Source organism: Papilio machaon, chromosome 1 (assembly GCF_912999745.1).
Source record: "Papilio machaon chromosome 1, ilPapMach1.1, whole genome shotgun sequence".
NCBI classification, from domain to species: domain Eukaryota; kingdom Metazoa; phylum Arthropoda; class Insecta; order Lepidoptera; family Papilionidae; genus Papilio; species Papilio machaon.
The window spans coordinates 8,657,041-8,679,578 of NC_059986.1; the positions used below are offsets into that span (position 1 = coordinate 8,657,041).

Consider the following 22,538-nt stretch of genomic DNA (forward strand, 5'->3'; position numbering starts at 1 on the left):
ATTATTAAAATTAAAATAAATTTAATGAAAGTATAATGAAATCAGTTATGGGAAAAGAAGTTATGGCAATGCATGTAATAAAAATTTTTTGAGCTTTGTTTTAAATTTACCTTTGATACTTTCATCCGTAATGAATGCAGGTAAACTATTAAATATATACGGTACACGTTTGCTAATTGACTTGGAAATAAAGATAAAAAAAAGTTGGGTGTAAAAAATCTCCACTTCAAATAAAACACCGTAAATACTTCAATTTTAAATTTAATAAATATACATCACATCCATTAAAAATATTTTATTTATACTTAGAAAGAAAAAAATAATTCTCACGTAGAAAAAAAAAGAATTCTTAAGTATTACATAAGGCACCATATATTCGCTTATGTCTAATAAAATACGAGATTCAATCAATCCCATTATAACGTATACAAAAGAACCGATGTATATTATTATTCAACTTTTAACATTACCAATAGTTTTTTTTTCATTTTATTCGAGCAATTACTTTAGAATAAATTTACATTTGTATGTAAATAATAATAATATATTTATAGTAACAATTTAATTAACAAAAAATTCATTTATTCATTTTTTTCTTCATTTATTTTATTCATTTTCATTTATTATTTCATAAATTCTTTATTTTATTTTGAAATGAAACAGAGAGCTGAGAAAAATATAAAAGTTTAATATCTTTTCATATTGCTGAACTATCACTTATAGTTTTTTACTTGGAGGTAAATAAACCTCCTCCCACCCAAATAGGGTAGGCGACAGGCAGGCGACCGGCCGTAAAAACTTAAGCCTAAACTTTAAGGTTTATAAAACCTTGTGTGCCGACCCCACGTGAGTGGGAGTAGACCAGGAAGATAATGATGTCTTGGAGGTAATTCAACTCAACCGACGAAAATAGTTAATTTTTTATGAGATTAACCGTAGGTTTCTGAGACCGAAATCTTTGTTTAAAACATATTATCATGTTTTGTCTTGACATTCTAGTCTCGGAAACCTACAGTATTTGTGATGTAACTCTTTTCTACGGATGATTCAATTGACATTGTAAATAAATTAACACAAATAGTAGGAAATGTAAAAATAAAATCATAAATTACATGGAATGAAAAATAGATACTATTTTATGATACCCCTTTAAAAATAAGGAAAATCTTTAACATTTAATATCTTTGTTCTTATAATACTTAGATTTTTCTCACTCATACAACAATTATGTGTACATATCATACATTTTGTGATATTTCTTTAGATGTAACATGTTAAAGGTTACTTAATGTTAACACTACCAGAACATGTTTAAAGTTATCTCTGGTTTTGTTTATATGAGAGGAATATTATTGTATATTTCAACAGTGAAAATGCACCTTAAAATTATTACTAAAAATACAACAAAAATGTACTCGTGAAATCGTGTAAAAATCACAACGTGTTTGTACACAATGCAGCTGTTAAGCTAGTCAAAAATAGCACAAGTTCTCAAAGCTCTACATAACTTTATCCAAGATCATAACCGACTATATTGTCTAGATCATAGTTAAATACTCTATAATCATACTTGTATAGTTTATACAGACGTCTTATAAGAGGTAGGTCGAGCTGTGAGAAGTATTTGTGCAATTTTTCAGCTGTGCCCGACGTGTGGGCAAGTCTGGGGAACTGGATGTAGGAAGCATTAATAGTGTTTAAAGCGAGAAGCGAATCGTCCAGTAGAGTCTCGTATTTACCTGAGGAAAAAACAAAATTACATGTATACAACAAAATTAGTTGCAATAAATTCTTTAATAATTACTTTCAACTCATTATTTGTATTGAAAATTTTATGGAAATGTATTCAAAAAATGTGATAGCGTGACATAGACATTTATTTGTTGATATAAATAACTCGACTCCATAGTATAAAATGCAACGCATTCCGTTTTGTCTGTGTGTTACAATAATTCATATTTAAAAATATATCAAAATATCTAATTTATTTGCAAGCTTCTGTTACAAGTTTGTATAATGTTATTAACAAAGTTATATTGAAAAAAAAAAAAAACTTTAAAGAAGTCGATGGCAAAAACTTATGGTCGGTTTTTTTTAATCTCGTCTACGTCGTCAAGCCAAGATGACGTAAATTTCAAAACCAGTTTGTGTGAACTTGACTTCGCTAACAGCGAACTGTTTAGATTTATCTCAAACGAAGTTTAACAAAGAATACTATAGACGCATCAAAATTAAGCGGTGGTTAGTTGAAGCAATTAAGTGTTGATATAACACCTTTTTGGATAAACATAATAAGTACGAATTCAAAATAACTAGTTATAAAAATTTATTGTTATATCAAAATCGAGCTAAGGTCCGACTTCAAGAGAACGTTGTACTTAAACTACAGATTACCAATATAGATTGTTGTAAACGTAATTTCAGTTCAATTTAAAGAAACTTTGATTTATTACAATACTAGTTTTTACCCGCGACTCAGTACGCGCGGATTAAAAAAAACTTAATAAATAGCCTATGTGTTCTTCCAGACTATGTTCTATATCTGTGCCAAATTCATCAATATCCGATGAACCGTTCCAGATATACCTTCAAACAAACATCCATCCATCCATCCATAAATCTAAACATTGTCATTTATATCAGTATTATTTTAAAGGCTTGTTTCACAATATTAAAGTAAGTCCTGAACACTTGGCACTTATTTGTTAAATAAGTTGTTGGCGTGTCACAATCTCCAAGTCATACTAATATTATAAATGCGAAAGTTTGAATGGATGGATAGATTGACGTTTGTTAATACTTTAATATGTACCTCCAAAACGGCTTAACGGATCTCAAAGAAATTTGGCACAAATGTAGAACATAGTCTAGAACATGTAGGCTAACATCCCGAATTTAAGTACAGTACCCGTTACGTTTTTTTTTTGTTTTTACATATTTACACGATAACTCCGAAACGGTTCTATATATCTTATCGAAATTTAGTCTCGAATAAAGTACTCATCTTGTTTTTTTTTTATCCAGCGATTTACTCTGACGTTCTAAAACAGATCATAAATGTAATACATTAAAGAAATTTACATGTATGTCGTGTCAACGGGTTTCATATGACCAGTTATAATGCATTATCACAAAACTAGGTTCCATATATACGTATGAAACGTGTTGGTATTCATATGTGTCTATGAATGCAGCAGTGATATTACGGAATGTAGACATCTAGGTTGATTACTTATCTATGTGCTAAACACATATTCAAACAGGATTTCAAAGTTTTATAAATTTTACAAAGATTGCATGACTTTCACTCTCAAAGTCTATTAATGTTCACTAAGGGATTGTGCACAGTGCAGATTTTGTGCTACTTAACCATACAATGTGCGTGGTAGTTTATTTTTATATTTACTATCTAGTCAAATTGAGATATAAATAAAAATAAATGGTATAAAATTTCGTACCGGTTTTGTATTCTAAAGTTTATTTTTAACCTTACATTTTTATCCATTGAATTCTCGGAATAGAATACGTTACAAAATACGCCGGATATGTATACGATGATAATCAATATTGACGCATGCGTGTAAAAAAAATACCCAAGTCGTTTCACGTTACGGAGAAGTTTCACTGCTCATTGTAATGACCACCTATAATTGGTTTGGCTATCAGTGCGTGACTACATTGCCTGATGAAATCGTCGATAACAGTACATAACTGCGAAAGGCTTATACACAGACAAATTAAGAGTATTTTGGATCATCCTTACTATTCTTAGCTCTTGCCGTCATAAACTAGGAGACTAAAATGAGAGGAAAGAATCGTGTGTTATACTTCTGTGTTTTAATTTAAATTATTCCTTGAATCGGATGTAAAATAAGACTATTTTGAATGCTGAAAACGGTAAACCGAAACATAAGTATGTATATAGAAAACAGTACCTCGATCGTCAGACAAAAGTTACCATAACTTACACTCACAACGGCTTTCTGTAATAGTTTAATTATTTTTAATTGTAAAATTACTATAACATAGCCCTTTGTCTTTTACCGACGACAAACGAGGTCGAGTAATTTATCAAACGAATTGATTGTCCTCACATAACTTTGGGAACTATTGCGACAAATTGTCTCCAAGGTTACACATGACATGCACACAAGTTAAATGAATCTATCATTATAAACGATGTTTGTAGACGTCTCTTAGGAAGCCAAAGAAGAGTAATTGATGGCATAGAATACAACGGCTTCGTTAATCGTTCGATTGTTTTTAGAGATTGAAAAAAAAAATGTCTTTGCAAAAAAAATCCGGAGGCCTAATTTCACTCCGCTTTCATCTCTTTATAGGAAAAAGATGAGAAGGGGAAGTAGATTTGACTGCGGAGGGGACGCACAGAAAGAGGATTTTCTATACGTCACCTCTTCCGTCGATAAATTGCGAATGTCTAGGGGTGGCGGTCTCTTCGCTATTTCGGCGAATTTAGATGGCAGTTTGCTTGTTTACCACCTTATAATATATGAAAAAAAAATTGTACTGTTTTTTTCAAAACGAGTTTTATTAGAAAACAAAGGTTGTTTTAGTTGAAAAATTTTTTTTTTGTTGTACTGTATGCCAACAGCTATAGAATTATTTTTTATTTAATACGGACATCGAAAATTATCCTAAATTGTAGTTGTAAAGTCGCTGACAGAAAAAATATGAAGCTTATAATTTTATCTAAACAACCTTGTAGACGTCTAAAAAACATTGCCAAAGACGTAACGAGTTTTTAATGAACATGAGAACCTACTACTATTATAATAATGTACCCTTACAAAAGTAAAATTTTGTAATAGTTACTGCTATTTTTCAACTAAATAAAACGAAAATATTCATAAAGAAAAAAAAGTAATTATTAAAGATTAAAGTAATGTTCAAAAGCCAACTAATTGAATAAGAAAGTTTACTTGTCTGGTTTTAAACTGTATGAAAATCCATTCAGTAGTATCCGAGTTTTTTATATCTATAACAGACATAAAAATGGAATATTATGTTAAAGGTGGGTTTCTAAAGTCAAATATTATCACAAGGATGACGATAAGTTTTATACAGAATTTTTGTTCTCAGAAACCAACGGTAAATATTACAAGTTTTCGATTACTTCACGAATGTTCGAAAAACAATTCTATTTCAATAGATTGTTTTAAAATGAATGACGTAGCGTTAAATGTGTTTATGTTTAAATACAAAATAATGCTGCAATTCATCATTACACGTTTATAAATACGAATGTTTGTATGTATGGATGGATAGGTGGAAGGCTGTTTGTTAGAAGGTATCTGCAGAACGACACAACGGATCTCTACGAAATTCAGCATAAATGTGAAACTTAGTCTGGAAGAAACCATTGGTTACTAATATTTTTTTTTTAAATTCCGCGCGAACGAAGTCGCGGGCGACAGCTAGTATTTATAATTCGTATAATTCGCAAAACCACGAACAAAAAACAATGACGCAATCTACAGCCACAAATACGTATTAAATCTGTCGAATGTATACGAAATCATAGGTTTCTTTTGTCATACTAGTTTAAACACATAGCCTTCTCTTTCGTTCACCTTAAAAAAAAGAGAGACAACTATATATTATGTATTTTCGAATTACAAGAAAATATTTATTTTTCGGTTAATTATAAGCCAGTTTGATTTACTACAGTATAATGTTTGTCTATTGACAAGGTGTTAATTTAAACATTCAAGGAGAAATATTTCCTATGAAATAATCCGTGATAGGATGATTTAAAAAAAACTTCGAACTCTTTGGTTACAATCACGCTGTTGGCATTTCCCACCAATGTTACTGTTTTCGGATAAACACACGATTGCATCTGTATAAATTGAAAACACAAGCACTGCAGCCAAAACTTTTATTCCCTTGTACTAACACTAACATATTTACACTAATTATTTCAATCAAATTTTATTCAATGGTACATCCGGTATTTAACTTCCCGCGCCATTCTCTTTTTCTACTTTATATTTTTACTAATAACAAAAAGGCAAAGGTCAAATGCACAGTATGCCACATCTTTGGCAGAATACAAACTCCTTGTCTACCAAGGAGATGGGATACATAATTCTTCAATCAACAACATCAAAGAAAATTTTTAATTCGTTTTTTTATTTTACTTTATGTAGTGGTTAGTTGTCACCCGCGACTTCGTCCACGCAGAATTAAAGAAAACTTAGTTAGTTGCCTATATTATGTTCTTCCAGACTATGTTCTCGTCCTGGAGATACCTTCTTACAAACATCCATCCATATATCCAAACTTTCGCAATTATAAGTAAGATTTAAACTTGAAAAAAGTAAAGATCAAGTTACTCTATTCACGGGTAATAACTAGTAGACTACATATTAATAAAAGACCTACATTCACTAGATTGACCTATTGGCATAATGATCGTGAGTTTCATTTCTTATCACATATTTTATAGCTACTTAATGTGAATTAAGATGAAATTAGTGTCATTTAGGGCAGATAGTTATATTTATATCATCTTTAATTATATCATGAAATAACTAATAAGTAACAAATATAATAACTGTTGCTTCTACCGACATATTTATCTAACGAATAGTGTAAACGTATGATTACAAAATTCAATCATTGAAATATTATTCCAGCATAATAAATAAAAATTATAAAAAGCTAGAAAATAGTTATGAACATGAAATAGTGGAAAATTTTAACACATTACATGATCAAAACGAATCGGTCGCGGTAAAACCCAAGAAATCCTTCACTAACAGAGACCCGATCATACCGCAGTTATGTAAGGTTATCCTACCTTGAATTTATAATGGTAAGTAAGCGAAGCACAAAAAAATAAAAAATATTAAAACATCGTAACATATAGGTACAATAATCAAATCTAGCTAATAGCTGTAGGCAACTTTTTTTGTATGTGGGGACTATACAATATAATATTACAAATAAATTTTTGCACTTTTCAATATTTTTATATGTAACCGTTATGACGGCTCATGATTACTCATGACCCACTGCAATTGAGAAAAAGACGCGCACAGGTTTGTTCACCCAACAATCTTTACATCTCGCTGTTTACCTAAAATTGCGTTGAGCAATGCGCCTCGTGGAAAATTACGACTTCCTCGAGCGTTGTTGTTGTGGAAAACAGATATTTGATAAACCCATGGAGACCTTGAGAGACGCTGCGTGGGTGTACGAATCACAAGGTACAGAATGTATGTAGAAATAGGGGATTCATAAAATCCAGTAAAATTGAATTAAACTGTCAACTCACCTACTAGGGTGTACTTGATAAGGCATGGATGACAGAGGCTGGTGATGGGCTGCCAGTGTTCGTTGTTCACCACATCAGCCATCTCCTCCGACTGATTGGTGAGGAACAATACGAATTCTTTGAAGGTGACGTCATGCCCATGCTCCAGCGACTCGTTGGTAGGATTCTCACGGTACGCTCGTATTATCCTCTTGCCCACTCTGTCCTATGAACATATTTAATATACGCTTACGAAGAGTTAAGTACAAAAACAATCATGTTAAGTCTTTATTTTAGTAATGCGTGAGAGACGAAGACCGAAGACAGTATGGATGGATTGTGTGAAAGAGGACATATGTAAGAAGGGAGTGAGTTCGGATATGACGGCTGATAGAGATGTATGGAAGAGTAGTAAATATTGGGCGATCCTCCGTAGGGAGGACGACAGGAAAATGATCTTTAGATCTTTAGAAGAGGAAAAAGGGCGCTTACAATAAGTAGAGTACAGGGTAGGAAGAAAACCGCACTTCCTACGTTGTAAGCTAAAAGTGCTATTTACAATTCAAAATATCTTTATATGATGTCGTGCTTCCCCAATAAATATTTAATTACGTGGTCTTTCCAATTCACTAAAATAATGATGTTTTCAACTTTATCTCGGATTTTAAATACCCTGAACTATAGTTTATCATTGAACGTTCGTAACTTATTTTACATTGTGTCATTCAATTTATAAAAACAAACATTACTCAATACGTTATCTTTTAATCGTAAATTTCCACTGCTAAAATAGTTGACAGTAACATTATTATTATCTCTTTCATTTTCCTGAAAAAAAAAAAATGAAATAACACTATGTGTAGGATTGGCAGTGGAATCATGTATCTCGACCTTTCCTCAGTTTTTGTAAGACTTTGCATTGAGCACGGTCGGTGAGACTGACCTAGATATGCATTCTACATAGGTTACTGTGCTAATGTGAGTCAAAATTATATTTTTCTAGCTATCGCCCGCGACTCAGTCCACTACGTGTAAAAAAAAGCCATGTGTTCTTCCAGGCTATTTTGTACATCGTGAAGCCGTTCTGGAGGGACCTTCTAACATACATCTATCCATCCGTAAAACCAATCGCATTTATAATATTACTAGCTGTCACCCGCGACTCCGTCCGCGTGGAATGAAAAATCCTCTAAATTAGTAGCCTATATGTTCTTCTTAACTATGTTCTACATCTATGCCAAATTTCAGAGAGATTCGTTTAGCCGTAGCCGGAGGTACCTTCTAACAAACAAACATCCATCCATCCATTTAAACTTTCGCATTTACAATATTAGTAAGAAGTAAGATTTGGCAATAAATACAATAAAACGCCATCCAATGCAAACCCTACTCTTAACACATTATTTTAGAGTATTTTTTTAAATCAATGAGTTATTCGAGTATGGTAGTTATCAATTGGACCGAAAAAGTAATAAACAAATGCATGTTGCACATATTATGTGTATGAGTAATTAAAAAAAAAACTTCAGTTTGATTTGTCATACTACCGTTCTAATCAAAAGAATGTGATATAATGGTAACTATATTTCGTTCAAATTCAAATCAGAATTATTTTTGTAAACTGTATAATAAGCTAAAACTCGTAAATTCCAAAATGTTATCGTAGTTCGGAGAAAAGGGATTTCCATTCCAACTACTCATGTCACTTGTCTTACAATTTTCACGTTTACATTTCTTTTGCATAGTTAAAATCGTTTTACTGTTGGCTTTTTTCGGACTTATGAACGAAGTCATTTATTATTAGTATTATTTAATCATATACAATGTATAAAACATCCGTTTATTCCGGCTGAAGTTTTACGATATGATACGATACGATATGACGCAAGTCTATTTTTAATTAAACATAAATAATAATAATAATAGAATATAATTATTATTTTATATTATTATTATTTCAAGATTTTTTAACAACCGTAGTTATACTTCAATTCAAACAAGAATACTAAAATGTGCGAAGTTATTTTTTAACTGACGAATAACTTACATTCGCTAGGGTATTTAACAAAAGACACTGTTACTTCTGTAATGTTTTAAGTGGTAAGTTTAGTATGAGACTTCACAATAAGGGGTCCACTTAGTCAACAATTAACTGCTCCTAAGTGCCTCAGTTAATAACTCTTTTATAATAAAAAATCTTAAATCTATCAATTATTTTTTATGTTCAAATAAACGGAAGTTTAAACGATGACTACGTACGATTATATCGAAAGAGTTGTTATTCAATTTACGGCCGAAGTGGAATAATAATGAATGCCTATTAAGTATTTGCCGGTCATACTAATTAAGATTATCAGCGTAAGACGTTGCCTTTTTAATTAAACTGTAAAAAAATGGATCACAAAACTCCTAATCATGTAGTTACTATTCCGGGCAAGTCCCCTGAAAGTGTTACCCTTTTCTTACTCATTTTACACTTAATATCTCTCATTTTTTTAAAGATCTTACTATTTGATATTTCTTTTATTAAAATCAAGAGTTACCAAGCGTTCGCCACCGCGGTTTGAACACGTTGATGACTAGACGTGTCTAAATCAGCTTTGAACCGGTTCAAAAGTTCAGAACATAGAATTGCATTATTGAGCTGCAGCTCAACAACTAAAATGGCAGCTCACGGCTCATCCCGATGTACTTTAACTTTGTGAACCGACCGGTGACTCGAAGTTCGCAGCTTGAAACGCAAACCATAACACAGGTGCCAATTGAGCAGAACATCCTGTATGTCAATTTTAGTTGCCCAAGAGTATTGATGACAGTTGAACGTCGCGCGATTTCTAAAGCTAGATATAAACTTTGTAACCAATACCTGAAAATACTTCGCGCTCTGTGTATCGCCTTCCAATTTATTTCTGTACGCTGACAACAATCGTTCAAAAGGATTCCTGACTATGATCATCTTGTGATAATTATCCAGCATAACCTGTCTGTCTTCCTTGGGCACGGTACTCAAGTTCCGGAACATTCCGGGCGTGTGAGCGAGGCTCGCTGGTATAGCCAAAACATCGGTGCCGTTCCATTTTCCAGCCAGTATCATAAGGATACGTTTCCAATTCGTACACGCAACCTAAAATAAAAAAGAGATTAACAAAATTAATTTTAAATAGAATTGTAGTAACAAGGAATGTTTATGTGGCAAAAAGTATGCAACAGTTTGTTAGGGCTAAAAATAAATTATATAGGGACTATGTTATTATATACAACATATATTTTTTAGTTATTCAAAAAAATAAAATCATCAAAGACTATGATAAGCTGAACCACACACTTCATTTAAATTTATTAATTGCTCTCTAAGCTTTTCAGCAAAGATACAATTTTCAACAATAAAATATAGAAATAACAGTAATGTAAATATTTCAGACCTTTTCAATGTAATTAATATTTAATTAATGTTTATTTTCATAAATTCAAATGATAGTAAATGAATTAACGCAATTTTAATATTTGTTTTTAATTTTTGTTGAACATGACAAACATACTATACCTTACCAAGAATTAATTCAAGAGTGTTTGGAATTAAAATCAGATCTTTGCATCAAGTAACAATATTTTTTTGGCTTTTATTAATTTTCTTTCACACTGTTTAATAACATCAATCTATGATATGACATGAAAATAATATTATTGTTATTTATATATATAAAAGAATTTTTAACATTACATATTACTTAATCACGAAAATTTGTATGAATTAATTGATTGTTATCATGTTAGGGAAGTATAATGAAAAATTATAGTGATGAGCGAAATGACGATTTTAGACACGCGGACGATAATTATGAAATACTAGTTAACCTTCAAAAGCTCACCTTTGGTACGTAGCAATAAAGAAGTTTGTGCTCATCATCAACAAGTATATGTTCGAGTTGACTTGGCGGTAAATCATCGAGACTTAATTTCAAGGGGAACCGACGACATGCTTCCTGTATTAGTTCTTGCCGCGCCAAGTTCAAGGACTGGGTCAGTTCCAAAGAATGTTCGTTTGTAGTTTGTAGTTCATTCTCGTTCCCGCTTACACAGAATAATATGCCTAGGAACAGTATGAAATTCCCGTTCCAAGAACGCATCTTTCGCCATAACACGCACATAAAATTTTCGTTAATTAAAACTTTAAAAATATAATGTAAGTTACTTTTAAAATGTAGGGCATGCAAAATCTCAGTTGTATAACTATAAAATCATTTTTAGTTTTATTGAATCACGAAATTACGATATGTTTAACTTATAAAATTAAGTTTCAAGATTCATTTTACACTTAAAACTTAATGTTTTCGTAAATATACTTCTCGAAAATCACTGACATACACATCACATACAATATCACAAACGATACTAAAAAAAGGAATGAATGAAAAAGTACGTCAAACAAACTGAATGATGTTTTCTGAATGTTCACGTCAAAGAGTATGTTGCTTGCTATTGATTATCTGTGCTTACAAAATATTTTTTGCCATAACCAAATTCTATAAGAACTGAGTGAAAGTAAGAATAAATTGTAGTCTATTTTTTATCTAATTATAAATGCGAAAGTTTAGATGGATGAATAGATAGATATTTGTGTGAAAGTATTTTCGGAACAGCTCAAGGGATTTTGATGAAATTTGGCATAGATGTAGAATATAGTCTGGAACACATAGGCTACTACTACAATATTATAATTAAGTTTTTTTTTTTAATTCCGCGTGGACAGTCGTGGGTGACAGCTAGTATTTTCTATAATGAGTAAGCGGCCAGCCGAATTCGCTGAAATAGCGAAGCGACCGCTGCCCATAGACATCCGCAATTATGATAAGTTGCTTATTTTTAATCGACAGAGGAGGGGAAGAACGACGCATATAAAGCAAATATTTCACCTTCCTATGAGACTCTCCTCCGTCATAACTACTCCGTCATAAAGAGGACTTAAATTAGGACTCCGGCACCCACACTTTCAGAAGAAACGAGGAAATATATACACTTTACATCTGTCTTCAGGGTGGTCATGGTATTTCACTGGTCGAGCCAGACAGTTTGTGCAACAGTTGTTGTTGTCCTGTTATTGTAATACGCAAGTGTACACGTGGAAATCATATGTGCGGTCTAAATACCGCACCCACATTAGCGCCCGGGCATTCAACATGAATAAACATTTACAATAACGCTTCTAAATGTTCTTTTCATTAGACCTAAAAGTTCAATATTGTCCCATTAAATTATTATTAATAAAAATAGCGTTGAATTTTATTAACGTCAATTTATTTCTATTACAGTAATCTTACTTTATAAATTTATTTATGCGTTTCCTGCTCCACTACTATTTCTTATGTTTTCTGAAACAGAAATTATACAACGGTTATTAATACTAAGATCATAAATTATTAACAAACCCTATTAAAACAATCTGTTTTATTTCTTACTTAAGTGTTGTATCCGAAACACCTCCGCATACTGGTGCACTTCTTCAAAAGCTTCTTCGGCTATGTCTAACTGATTTTTTTCTAGAGCCATTTCGGCAAGACATCCCCAGAGCTTGGTGTCTTTCAATGTGCGACAAAGCTATAAGTATGAATATTTATGCAAACAATTTATTCAGCCTCAATTAAGTGTATGGATGAAATTCAGTAGATTTAAGCATATTGCTTTTGAGACTAAAAAGCGACTGCTTTATAACTTTACCTGTAAAGCTTCACTCCACATGTTGGAAGCGATATATTTAAGCACCATCTCTACATGTATGACGCCAAGCGATATGTGCATGACGGTTGATCCTTTCCCGCGATAAATAATCGCAACACCATTTTCCACACATTGTATGGTGGGATTATAACCCATGTTACTGCACAAAATTCAAAAATTACTTTTAAGTTTTTTTGGCCTGAGCGTGGACTAAATAAATTTAATTTACCTTGACGGTATCGAAATGACAGTTGTAGTAAGTTCCGGACGAGTGTTATTTTTCTGATAAGCCCAACTTACTATAGATTCCTTCTTTAAGCCAACTAATAGTTCAGATTCTGTACTCCACATAACACTAAGTACTGCACGGGCTGTTAAAAACGAATATTAAGTATTTTACAAGAATTTTAGATTGATCTGTATCATTTTATGTAACATTTTTTCTCTCCAGTAATACGCTGTTTCGCCTTGCAAGAGACAGAGTCAAATATGGAGAAATGACGGCTAACCTTCGCTAGTCAAAAAGGTACCTCAAGAAGAAGAAGAATACTTACATAGCACCGATAGCTTTTGTTTTGAGTCCTTCACAGTTGCAACTAGCAAATCACGTCTCTTATCTAGCAAAGCTATCTGACGTTCATTGATGGGTCCAGTCTGACTCAATGCAATGCTGCAAACCACCGTGTGGTGTTTTATCCTGGTTACATTGTTATCTCCTGCCCCACGACTTATTGAATACGTTGCAGTTGGCAAATCAAATACTTGAATCACTGAAAGATCAACTTTGTTAAAGCGAAAGAAGAGATATTTAAAAAAAATTGTTTGTTGAACACAATTCCGATTTGAAAACGCAAACAACAAAGTTTTAAAAGTAAAAAATTGAGGTAACTGAATTAAAATGCGCAAGGACTTACAAGTGGGATTGGCGTAGTCAATAGAAGCCAGTGTATCCGGCCCTAAAGATATCGAAGCTCGTCCACGCAACTCGGAGTGCGAACTGATTTGCGGACTGGCCAGCAAGCGACCGGTGTAGCTGTATACCGAGATACGACCACGCTCGACTATACACATACATCTAGAAATTGTAATTTTGTAACTATCCACACCAATCCACGAAAGTAAAATGTAGGAAAATGAAGCTTTGCATATGGTTGCGGAGAAAGAGATGTTTTTAGTAAATTGCCTATTTATTACCTTGAGGCTAGAAGAATGACACTAACAGCGCCGTCCTTAAGGTCGAACGTTACTGGAGTATTCCACGACGTCAACTTGTGTATGAAACACTGCTTTATCGTGGCCACTGCTAAATGATCAAAGCCAAGCGCAATTTGTACGACACTATCCGGATAGTCAAGTTGATCACTTTCATCGGTCGTTATATCCTTTATAGCTATTACTTTGCGCCCGATTTGGGTGCAAGTAAAATTCTTCCAGTTATAAGTTCTATTAAAAATAAATTGATATTAAACAAACAAATATTTTTATTTATCAACGGTGGCAGGGTAGGAAAAGCAAAGAACTAGTATAAGACTAAACTGAAAATTGTTGCTTAGCTGCAAAAAAAACACTGCACAATGTAGTGAGGAATCTTAATTATGACCAACTGTATTCGGTACATGGGGTTAGAATTTGCACGGATTTGAAAGTTACAAGTACAGTAAAAGAAGTTGCACACCTGTCAATAATGTGTGCGAAAATAACATGACCATCGGCGCAAGCTGCTGCTAGCTGCGTACCATCAGGTGACCACGCTACACAGTAAACACTGCCAACGTCCAAGTCTAAAGAAGAGTTAGGCCACTGAGGAAGAAAAATCAGCAAATGTAATTCTAAAAATGAATAAAATGAAATGCACTAGTTAAATTTAATTTACATAACATAACTTACGCCATCATCACTATGAAGTGACAATTTATTAAAACTGCCAGCGACAAACAAATCACCATGCGGTGACCAACTGATTGCAGTACATGGATGTACAAACTCCTTTGTGGAAAATATTAACTGTTGAAATGTATCCCAAACCTACACAAAAAAATTGTTAGCATTAATTTAAAGTAAAGCAAGCAATTTTATGAATTTTATATAATTTACCTTAATATAGCCATCCTCATCACCCGAGACAATTAAATTATTACTTGCATTCCAACCAACGGATAAAATAACTGATTCATGTGCCCACCACTGAAATTTTAATAATAAAAAACATAATGAAATGAACAAACTGACCCTGAAATCAGGTGGCTCAATACCTATTAAAGTAGTTGATGTTCTAAGAAATTTTCGAACGAGTACTGATATCTCTTTTAACCTAATCTTATTACCTTAGTTACTTTAGATTTTGCTTGCAATGGATGAATTACTAAATGATGCTTTTTGGTGTACAAGATAGAGTTACTGTCAGGGCTCCATGCAGCCATATAGCAAGACACATCTGATTCGACAACAGTCGATCTTAGAAGACCGTTACATGACCATATTTTGACACACCCGTCCTCTCCAGCTGAAAAATTTATGACAATGCAAAAATGCTACTTAAAATAATTATGTTACAACAAGTGTATGATGGACCAAAACCTAAATTATATTTGGATGAGAAGTCATAAAATAAATTTTGCTACAAAATGAACGGAAATACATAATATGTAAAGTTATGTATTGACAACTTCGACGCAAAGATTCGTGGTCGCAAACGATACCTGTTAGAATTCCGTCAGCATTAGGACTCCAAAGTGCGACAAGACAAGCACCTTGATGAGCATTAATACTCTTCTCAATGCGCCCATTGTAATTGACTATGTGAAATCTGTTTATAAATAAAACAAGTACTATTACAAGTATTAAACCAAATGTTATAGATTTGAAAATTATAAATAATTTGCAGTATTATTATTAGTGGCTTTAACAGAATATTTTTCTAATAGTTTATGGGATAAATAGTTCCACTCACCTCCCATCTGTAGATGCTATTAATATAAAGTCAGTTTGCGACTTCTTCCCACTATTATTTATTTTAGAAAATAAATGAAGTCCAGTTGGATACAAATCATCAGGAAACGTTGCAACCGACATGCATTCATTTGTTGCTAGATTCCATTTTAGTAACTTGTGATCATCGCTAAAATTTGATAAAATGAAACATTTAAATGTTTACTGTTGTTTCATAAAAACCAAATTTTCTGATAAAGCAGCTTGTAATTGCAAAAAGTAAATTAGTTTGTATAATACAATCATTTTTCAGAAAAATATACGAAAATTTCGGAAAATTACCCGCACGAGAAAACATCTTCAGTGTTATTCCAACCAACGCAAATGACCGCTCCATCGTGTTTGGGTTTTTTAATCGGAGAGACTTTTAACCGCATATCTACAGTTCTTAAAAGCATATAAAACTAAGTATTACGACAATTTATAATTTTTGTTATGTTTATATCTTTTGTAACTATAGAAACCGTACCATTTTAGAATGTTATTTTACTCCATAAGTCCAATTATTTTTTCACGGCACTACACCATAACAATTATTTTGGCGGATAGGCATTATGTGGTTTGTGCAATGTACTGCTTAAAATAATAAATAATTAAAATCATGAATTTATTGGTTTTTGATTAAATTTATCTTTCTTCGCATAAAAGTTTTACTCCATGACAGAGCATTTAAGCCGTCAGCCGTCAGTGTAACTTCAATTTGATTGAAATTGTCAATGTCATATGTCATCTGATTTGCAATTGATTAACCACATGGTTGTTAAAAGTGTGTTTTAATTGGTTTTATCACGCAGTGTCCATTATAATTTTCTTTAAAAAGTTGTATCATTAGTGAACTTCTTCAATTTATCATGTCGGACGTACCAGATCTTAGTAGTGATGAAGATCAATACGACGAAGAGGAGTGGCAAGAAATGGATACCAGCAATTCTTCAATTACTTGTTTGTTTTGCACAACTGCACTGCCTACAATTGAAGAAGGTATCTTACATTGTGAGAAAAACCATAATTTTAACTTAAGTGCTCTTAAATCAAAACACCACATGGATTGCTATTCATATATTAAATTGATAAATTATATTAAAACACATAAAGCAAAATCTGAAGATATAATGAGCTCAGAAACGGCCACTTGGAATGATGATAAATATTTAAAACCTGTTGGTAATGACGAATGGTTGATGTATGATTTTGATTCATTGGCAGAAAATATCAGTTCACCAAAATCTTATCATGCTAATGTAGAGAATGGCTTAGTTACATTGTCACAAGCTCATTTTCTTGAACTTCAAAGGACGATACAAACACTTTCGGAACAACTTAAAGAGTCACAGACACATCTGCAGATGGCAAGAGAAGATATGAGTAAGATGCAAAGTTCAATGAAAACAATTGTTGAAGGTAATACAAATTCTATTGGAAATGAAAATTTAACAGTTGATTGTGTCTCCAAAGTACCCCTAGAATGTGACGAAGGATACTTTAGTAGTTACGCACACTTTGGTATTCATTATGACATGCTCTCCGATAAGGTACGCACAGAAAGTTATAAAAATGCAATATTATATAATAAAGACACATTTAAAAATAAGACTGTATTGGATTTAGGATGTGGGACAGGCATTTTATCAATGTTCTGTGCCACCGCTGGGTCTAAAAAAGTATATGCATTAGACCAATCTGAAATTATTTATCATGCTATGGATATTATCACGGAAAACAATTTTTCAAATGAAATTAAAACTATAAAAGGCCGACTTGAAGATACAAAGTTGGATGAAAAAGTTGACATAATTGTGTCCGAGTGGATGGGATATTTTCTGCTTTTTGAAGGAATGTTAGACAGTGTTATATATGCTAGAGATAATTATCTCAACCCTGGAGGTATATTGTTACCGAATCAATGCAACATAAGTTTAGTTGCAAATGGTGATATTGACACACATAAAAAACTAATCAACTTCTGGTCAGATGTATATGGATATAAAATGAATTGTATGAAATCAGAAGTTGTCAGAGAAGCGAGTGTCGAAGTTGTGGATTCAAAAAACATTATTTCCAAACCCTGTGTTGTTAAAGACATTGATATAAATACTTGTAATGTAAAAGTAGTAGATTTCACATCACCATTTGAACTTCGAATAACACGGGATGGTTTTATTACATCCCTTATAGGTTATTTTGATGCATTCTTTAATTTACCAACACCAGTAAGCTTTTCAACGGGCCCTCATGTTACACCAACACATTGGAAGCAAACATTGTTTTATTTTAAAGATTGTAAGGAAGTGAAAAATGGTGATATAATTAAGGGCACAATAACATGTAGTCGTTTAAAAACAGATGTAAGAGGACTTCTTGTGCAAATTGATATATTTGGTAAAATCCACAAGTATATTTTAAGTTAAACCGTTGGAAATATTTAGGTGTTAACTTCAAGCTGTGGTGTCAATGCATTTATAATTGTCACTTTCAATATTTTAGCTTATATGTTAGTAATTATGATGAAAGTCATGATTTTTTTCTTATATACATATACTTTTTGTTTTTAGACATCTGACTGTGGATTGCTGTGAAATAGAAAATGTTTATTTTTTACATTAATATTATGTAGTCAGTTTTAATCAGATTACCACTTTAGAAACAAGCACAACATTATCTGGCATAAGACAAAAATATATATAGAAATATCTAGAAATAAATTTATATTTTGATAATAGCTTTTTTGCCGTTGCTTCGTAAATGAAAAAAAAAAAACAGATAATGATTAGTTTGACAATTCATAAGGCAAAAGTTATGAACTTGGTATTGATAATTTCGTGATATTTGTTTTTTAATTGCACTACAAATAAAATTGTTTATTTCTATTCCTCTTTCATTCTTCAAAATCATACAAGTATTAAGTTATTCTAACTTTCGGAAGGCATTATCACTAACTAAAGAAAAGGCTAACACTCGAGTACATTTGTTTGGTGTCGGCACTGACTAGTTTCAGAGTCCATCGGGGGCCCAAAAAAAAGAATGTTACAGGTTTTAATAAATATAATCATTTTCTACGAAAAATCTTTATTTCATTTTACACATAATTTAAATAGTTCTTAAGAGCGGTTGACATCTAATTATTTACAAGTAGAAAAAGAATAATTAGTGAATAGTAATAACATTTCACATACAAATTACATATGGCTGGGACAGAAATAGTTTATTTTACAAACAAATGCAAGATATTCAATCTATTAGTCTATTTACAATGAAGCTTTAATTATATTTATTATATCATGGAGGGAGATGTTAATTATAATATTGAAAAAAATGTGTATGAAACATGAATATACTATTTATTACTTCTCCATTGAATGTGTTGAATTTATGCAATTAATAAATGTAGATAAATATAATTCATGACAGTAACAGCAATCTGTCTGTTTATTTAATATAAATAAGCAAGTTATAAATAAAGATATTCATATTGGAATGTTGGAAAATGACCTAAGTTAAAGAGTTGAAACCTATGTTAAACTCACTTCTATATTTTCTCAGTATTACTCAGTATTGATTTTGAGTATAATAACAAGGGACAAGTTTTTACATAAATGCATTTCATATTTATTCCAAAATGGAATGTTATAGAACATCTAAAGTTATCCTTCATTAGTTTAAAAAATATTTTGCTAAATTTGTTTAATTAATAGTGCTGCCAGCTTATTCAAAATTTTTTTTTCATCCCTGTGTTAAATTTTAACGTTGGCAACTCTATAGCTGGTTTACATTTAACTTTCGATACTAGGGGCATAGACAAATTAATTAAATCTAATTAAGCTTATGACATAAATGCATGTTTTGGGTTAGCACATTATTTCTGATTTTGAATTTATAATAAATTAAACTAGTCTACATATTTATAAAGCTATATCCCCAATTGTAACTGCATTGATATACTAAGTATTCAAGATGTCTATACTATGCTTTAATTATTACTGCAATAACATAGTAAGTATTCTAAATGCACAATATACACGATACGATACATACATTATTGATAAATCTATTGCTTACATATAGATGATAAGTATATAAAAAGATCTATTGTAAAATTCTCTACAATAAGCGTCACCAGTTGGATTATAAATCTACCCTTACCATCCCTGAAAACATTAGAAAGGGACCTAAATTTAGCATGATTATGGATTTTTGATTTTGATATTCAAAGACAGTGGTCCCACGTACCTACCTTGAAACTAGGCCTCTTATAAAAGAGTTATAGTCTATTTCCAATGTAAATTACCAGCTTCAGACGAAAATTTTTTGGCACCTGTGGGTAAACACTTGGCCATAAATTGTTCTTTGTCACAAGAATATAAATATTTTCCTTATTATTTTCATGCCAAAAGATAATCTAAGAGTAGGACGGTATACTTATGCTGGGTCCTCTAAGGTTTGATATTTCGTACATAACAAAAGCTGCATCTCATAAATTCCTTTGCCACTCAGTCTGATACCATAGATGTAGAAATAAATATTGTTCGTTTGTTGTAGGTGCTTTGAGCATGATATTTAAGACAAATTTAGACAATACAATAATAAATATCTACTTGTTTTAATAAGCTATTTTGTAATTTTGTAAATAATCAAAAGCTCCTCACGAACTATTCTCGCTATATAGGTACAATGCTCTAGTTGTCTATGACTAATAATTTAAATTATTTTTTTTAATTCCAAATATAGACAACGGTCGGTCGGAGAATATCAAAATTCTCCAATTTTATCGGAAACATTAAAATTAATAAGCGTAATTTTTATATGGGTTAAATTTTAAAACTAGTTACATGATATATTTGTTATAAACATTACAATAATATGCCATTGAAAATAATGTGCAAATATATGTAGAATGCTATAGAAATAGTAAGTTTTTATATTTGCTCCATAACCAGCAATTTTATGTATAGATTACATTTTTATACTTAATTTTCTATGATTTATACTACGATAAATGTTGTTTTTAATTTCTATCGACATTGCAAATTACATACAGTACAAATTACACATCTATTGCATGATAAGCTACACCTATATAATTATTTAAAATTTAATCGATTAATAATCTATAAATACTATCTGGAATTACATGAACTATTAAAGTTTGAGAATTTCAATAGCCTTTCAAAGACATATCTTTCCTCTGATATGACTATGCAATCTACTGCTTAACTTACTAATATGTAATTAAAATAATATCTGCTGTAATTAGGAACTTAGTGGAAATAAATAAAGGATATATTTATATGTATGACTCAAAGCGGTGAATAGAAAAGGGCGCTACAGGACTGCGAATTCCACAGTTTTCCGTAAACTGTTACCCTCCCCAAAGGCATGGTAAAATAATACATATGCAAAGAGTCAACTTAAGCTTAACTTATCTAACGATATACACTAGAAGCGACGCGGTCGCGATCGCCGATTCGAATCCTCACTACGATGTCTTCCACATTAATATTATACAGATTTTGTGCTATGCATTGCGTGCAAAAGTTATCTACACAGCTGCTTTCTTTATCATTGGTGTACTGGCGAAACGCTTGTACAAAAAAGTATTATCCCTTTATTCCCTTTGAGAGATCGACATAATACGTTTTTATACATTTGTATCGGCAGTGGAAACCAACGATTGTTACGATTGAAGGCAGACAATAAATAAAAGTATTGTAAGATAAGTAATAATAAAAATATTAACAATGGTAACATTGAAATAAATACGTTCAACAAACTGGCAACTTATTGCAGCTTTTCATCAAATTATTTTATTATTATATTATTTATTTTGATTTTAATTTTGCAATAATTTCTGTACAGTAACCTAGATAATGAGTTATAAATTAATTAACAGTGTACCAGAAAAAAACCTTAAAGTTCATATTGAAGGAGGAGGTGTTATAAAATTTCCAGACATTTTCTATTTGTAACACTGCCTATACAATAATTATTTTTTAAGCATTCATCACTCGAAGTATTTACGCACGAGTTAGTTCAGTTCACTTAATTTAAATGCGAAGAAGCGTAACTACGTAATCGCATAACTATTACAGTTTAGTTCTTTTTCATGAGTGACTGAAACATGTTGCAACACGTTGTCTTCACACTATTTACAAATGTGGCCAAATATTATTCTTCTGTTGCCACTGGTTGTTCACCGTTATTCTCTTCTTCAAGCTTAGCACGGGCTTCTGCGTCTGAAAATTGATTTAAAGTAGTAAGTACAATAATGTCTCGAAAGGTTACGGTTTTTAGATAAGGGCGTTGACGTTTTTTAATCTCTGGAAAACCAAATTTTGATCCCAGGAACTAGTTTAAAGAGTTTTTATGTATGTATGAATACCTTTAGCTGCTTGCTCTTTCCATATCTTCTTGTTATCGCTTAAGCAAGTCACCCACGGTTTTCTTATTTTAAACTTATTGCTTCCTTCCGCACCTGAAGAAAATATTATTAAAAAAAAATAAAACAAATATTTTACGAAGATAAATCCTCTATAGAACTCTTGAATTTGTGTAAAATGTC

At 31.7% G+C, this 22,538-nt stretch overlaps 4 protein-coding genes across 5 annotated transcripts in view; 1 reads left to right on the forward strand and 3 right to left on the reverse strand.

The window, feature by feature from the left end:
* Positions 1–1,148: 1,148 nt before the first annotated feature.
* Positions 1,149–11,651, reverse strand: LOC106718819 (carbohydrate sulfotransferase 11). The gene is made up of 4 exons (XM_014513007.2): positions 11,149–11,651; positions 10,146–10,403; positions 7,301–7,505; positions 1,149–1,739 (listed from the first exon to the last, which is right to left on the reverse strand). The coding sequence occupies exons 1-4, from the start codon at positions 11,425–11,427 to the stop codon at positions 1,510–1,512; spliced, it is 972 nt and encodes a 323-aa protein (XP_014368493.2). The 5' UTR covers positions 11,428–11,651; the 3' UTR covers positions 1,149–1,509.
* A 946-nt stretch (positions 11,652–12,597) lies between these two features.
* Positions 12,598–16,359, reverse strand: LOC106718832 (intraflagellar transport protein 80 homolog). Its single transcript, XM_014513026.2, has 14 exons — positions 16,265–16,359; positions 15,945–16,112; positions 15,694–15,800; positions 15,319–15,497; positions 15,089–15,178; positions 14,882–15,019; positions 14,670–14,794; positions 14,189–14,437; positions 13,909–14,069; positions 13,549–13,764; positions 13,224–13,365; positions 12,995–13,154; positions 12,736–12,874; positions 12,598–12,648 (listed from the first exon to the last, which is right to left on the reverse strand). Exons 1-14 carry the CDS (start codon positions 16,357–16,359, stop codon positions 12,611–12,613), a joined length of 2,007 nt encoding a protein of 668 aa, XP_014368512.2. The 3' UTR covers positions 12,598–12,610.
* Positions 16,360–16,727: 368 nt separating this feature from the next.
* Positions 16,728–18,452, forward strand: LOC106718818 (protein arginine N-methyltransferase 1). Its single transcript, XM_014513006.2, has one exon. The coding sequence runs from the start codon at positions 16,834–16,836 to the stop codon at positions 18,388–18,390; it is 1,557 nt and encodes a 518-aa protein (XP_014368492.2). The 5' UTR covers positions 16,728–16,833; the 3' UTR covers positions 18,391–18,452.
* A 3,466-nt stretch (positions 18,453–21,918) lies between these two features.
* LOC106718809 (calcium/calmodulin-dependent 3',5'-cyclic nucleotide phosphodiesterase 1) overlaps positions 21,919–22,538 on the reverse strand; it is a 103,514-nt gene continuing 102,894 nt past the window's right edge. For both annotated transcript variants that reach the window (XM_045678815.1, XM_045678811.1), the window contains 2 exons: positions 22,359–22,451; positions 21,919–22,212 (listed from right to left, as the gene is read on the reverse strand). In XM_045678815.1, coding sequence (XP_045534771.1) covers positions 22,145–22,212; positions 22,359–22,451 — 161 coding nt within the window. In that variant the 3' untranslated portion in view covers positions 21,919–22,144. The remainder of the gene's footprint in view (positions 22,213–22,358; positions 22,452–22,538) is intronic.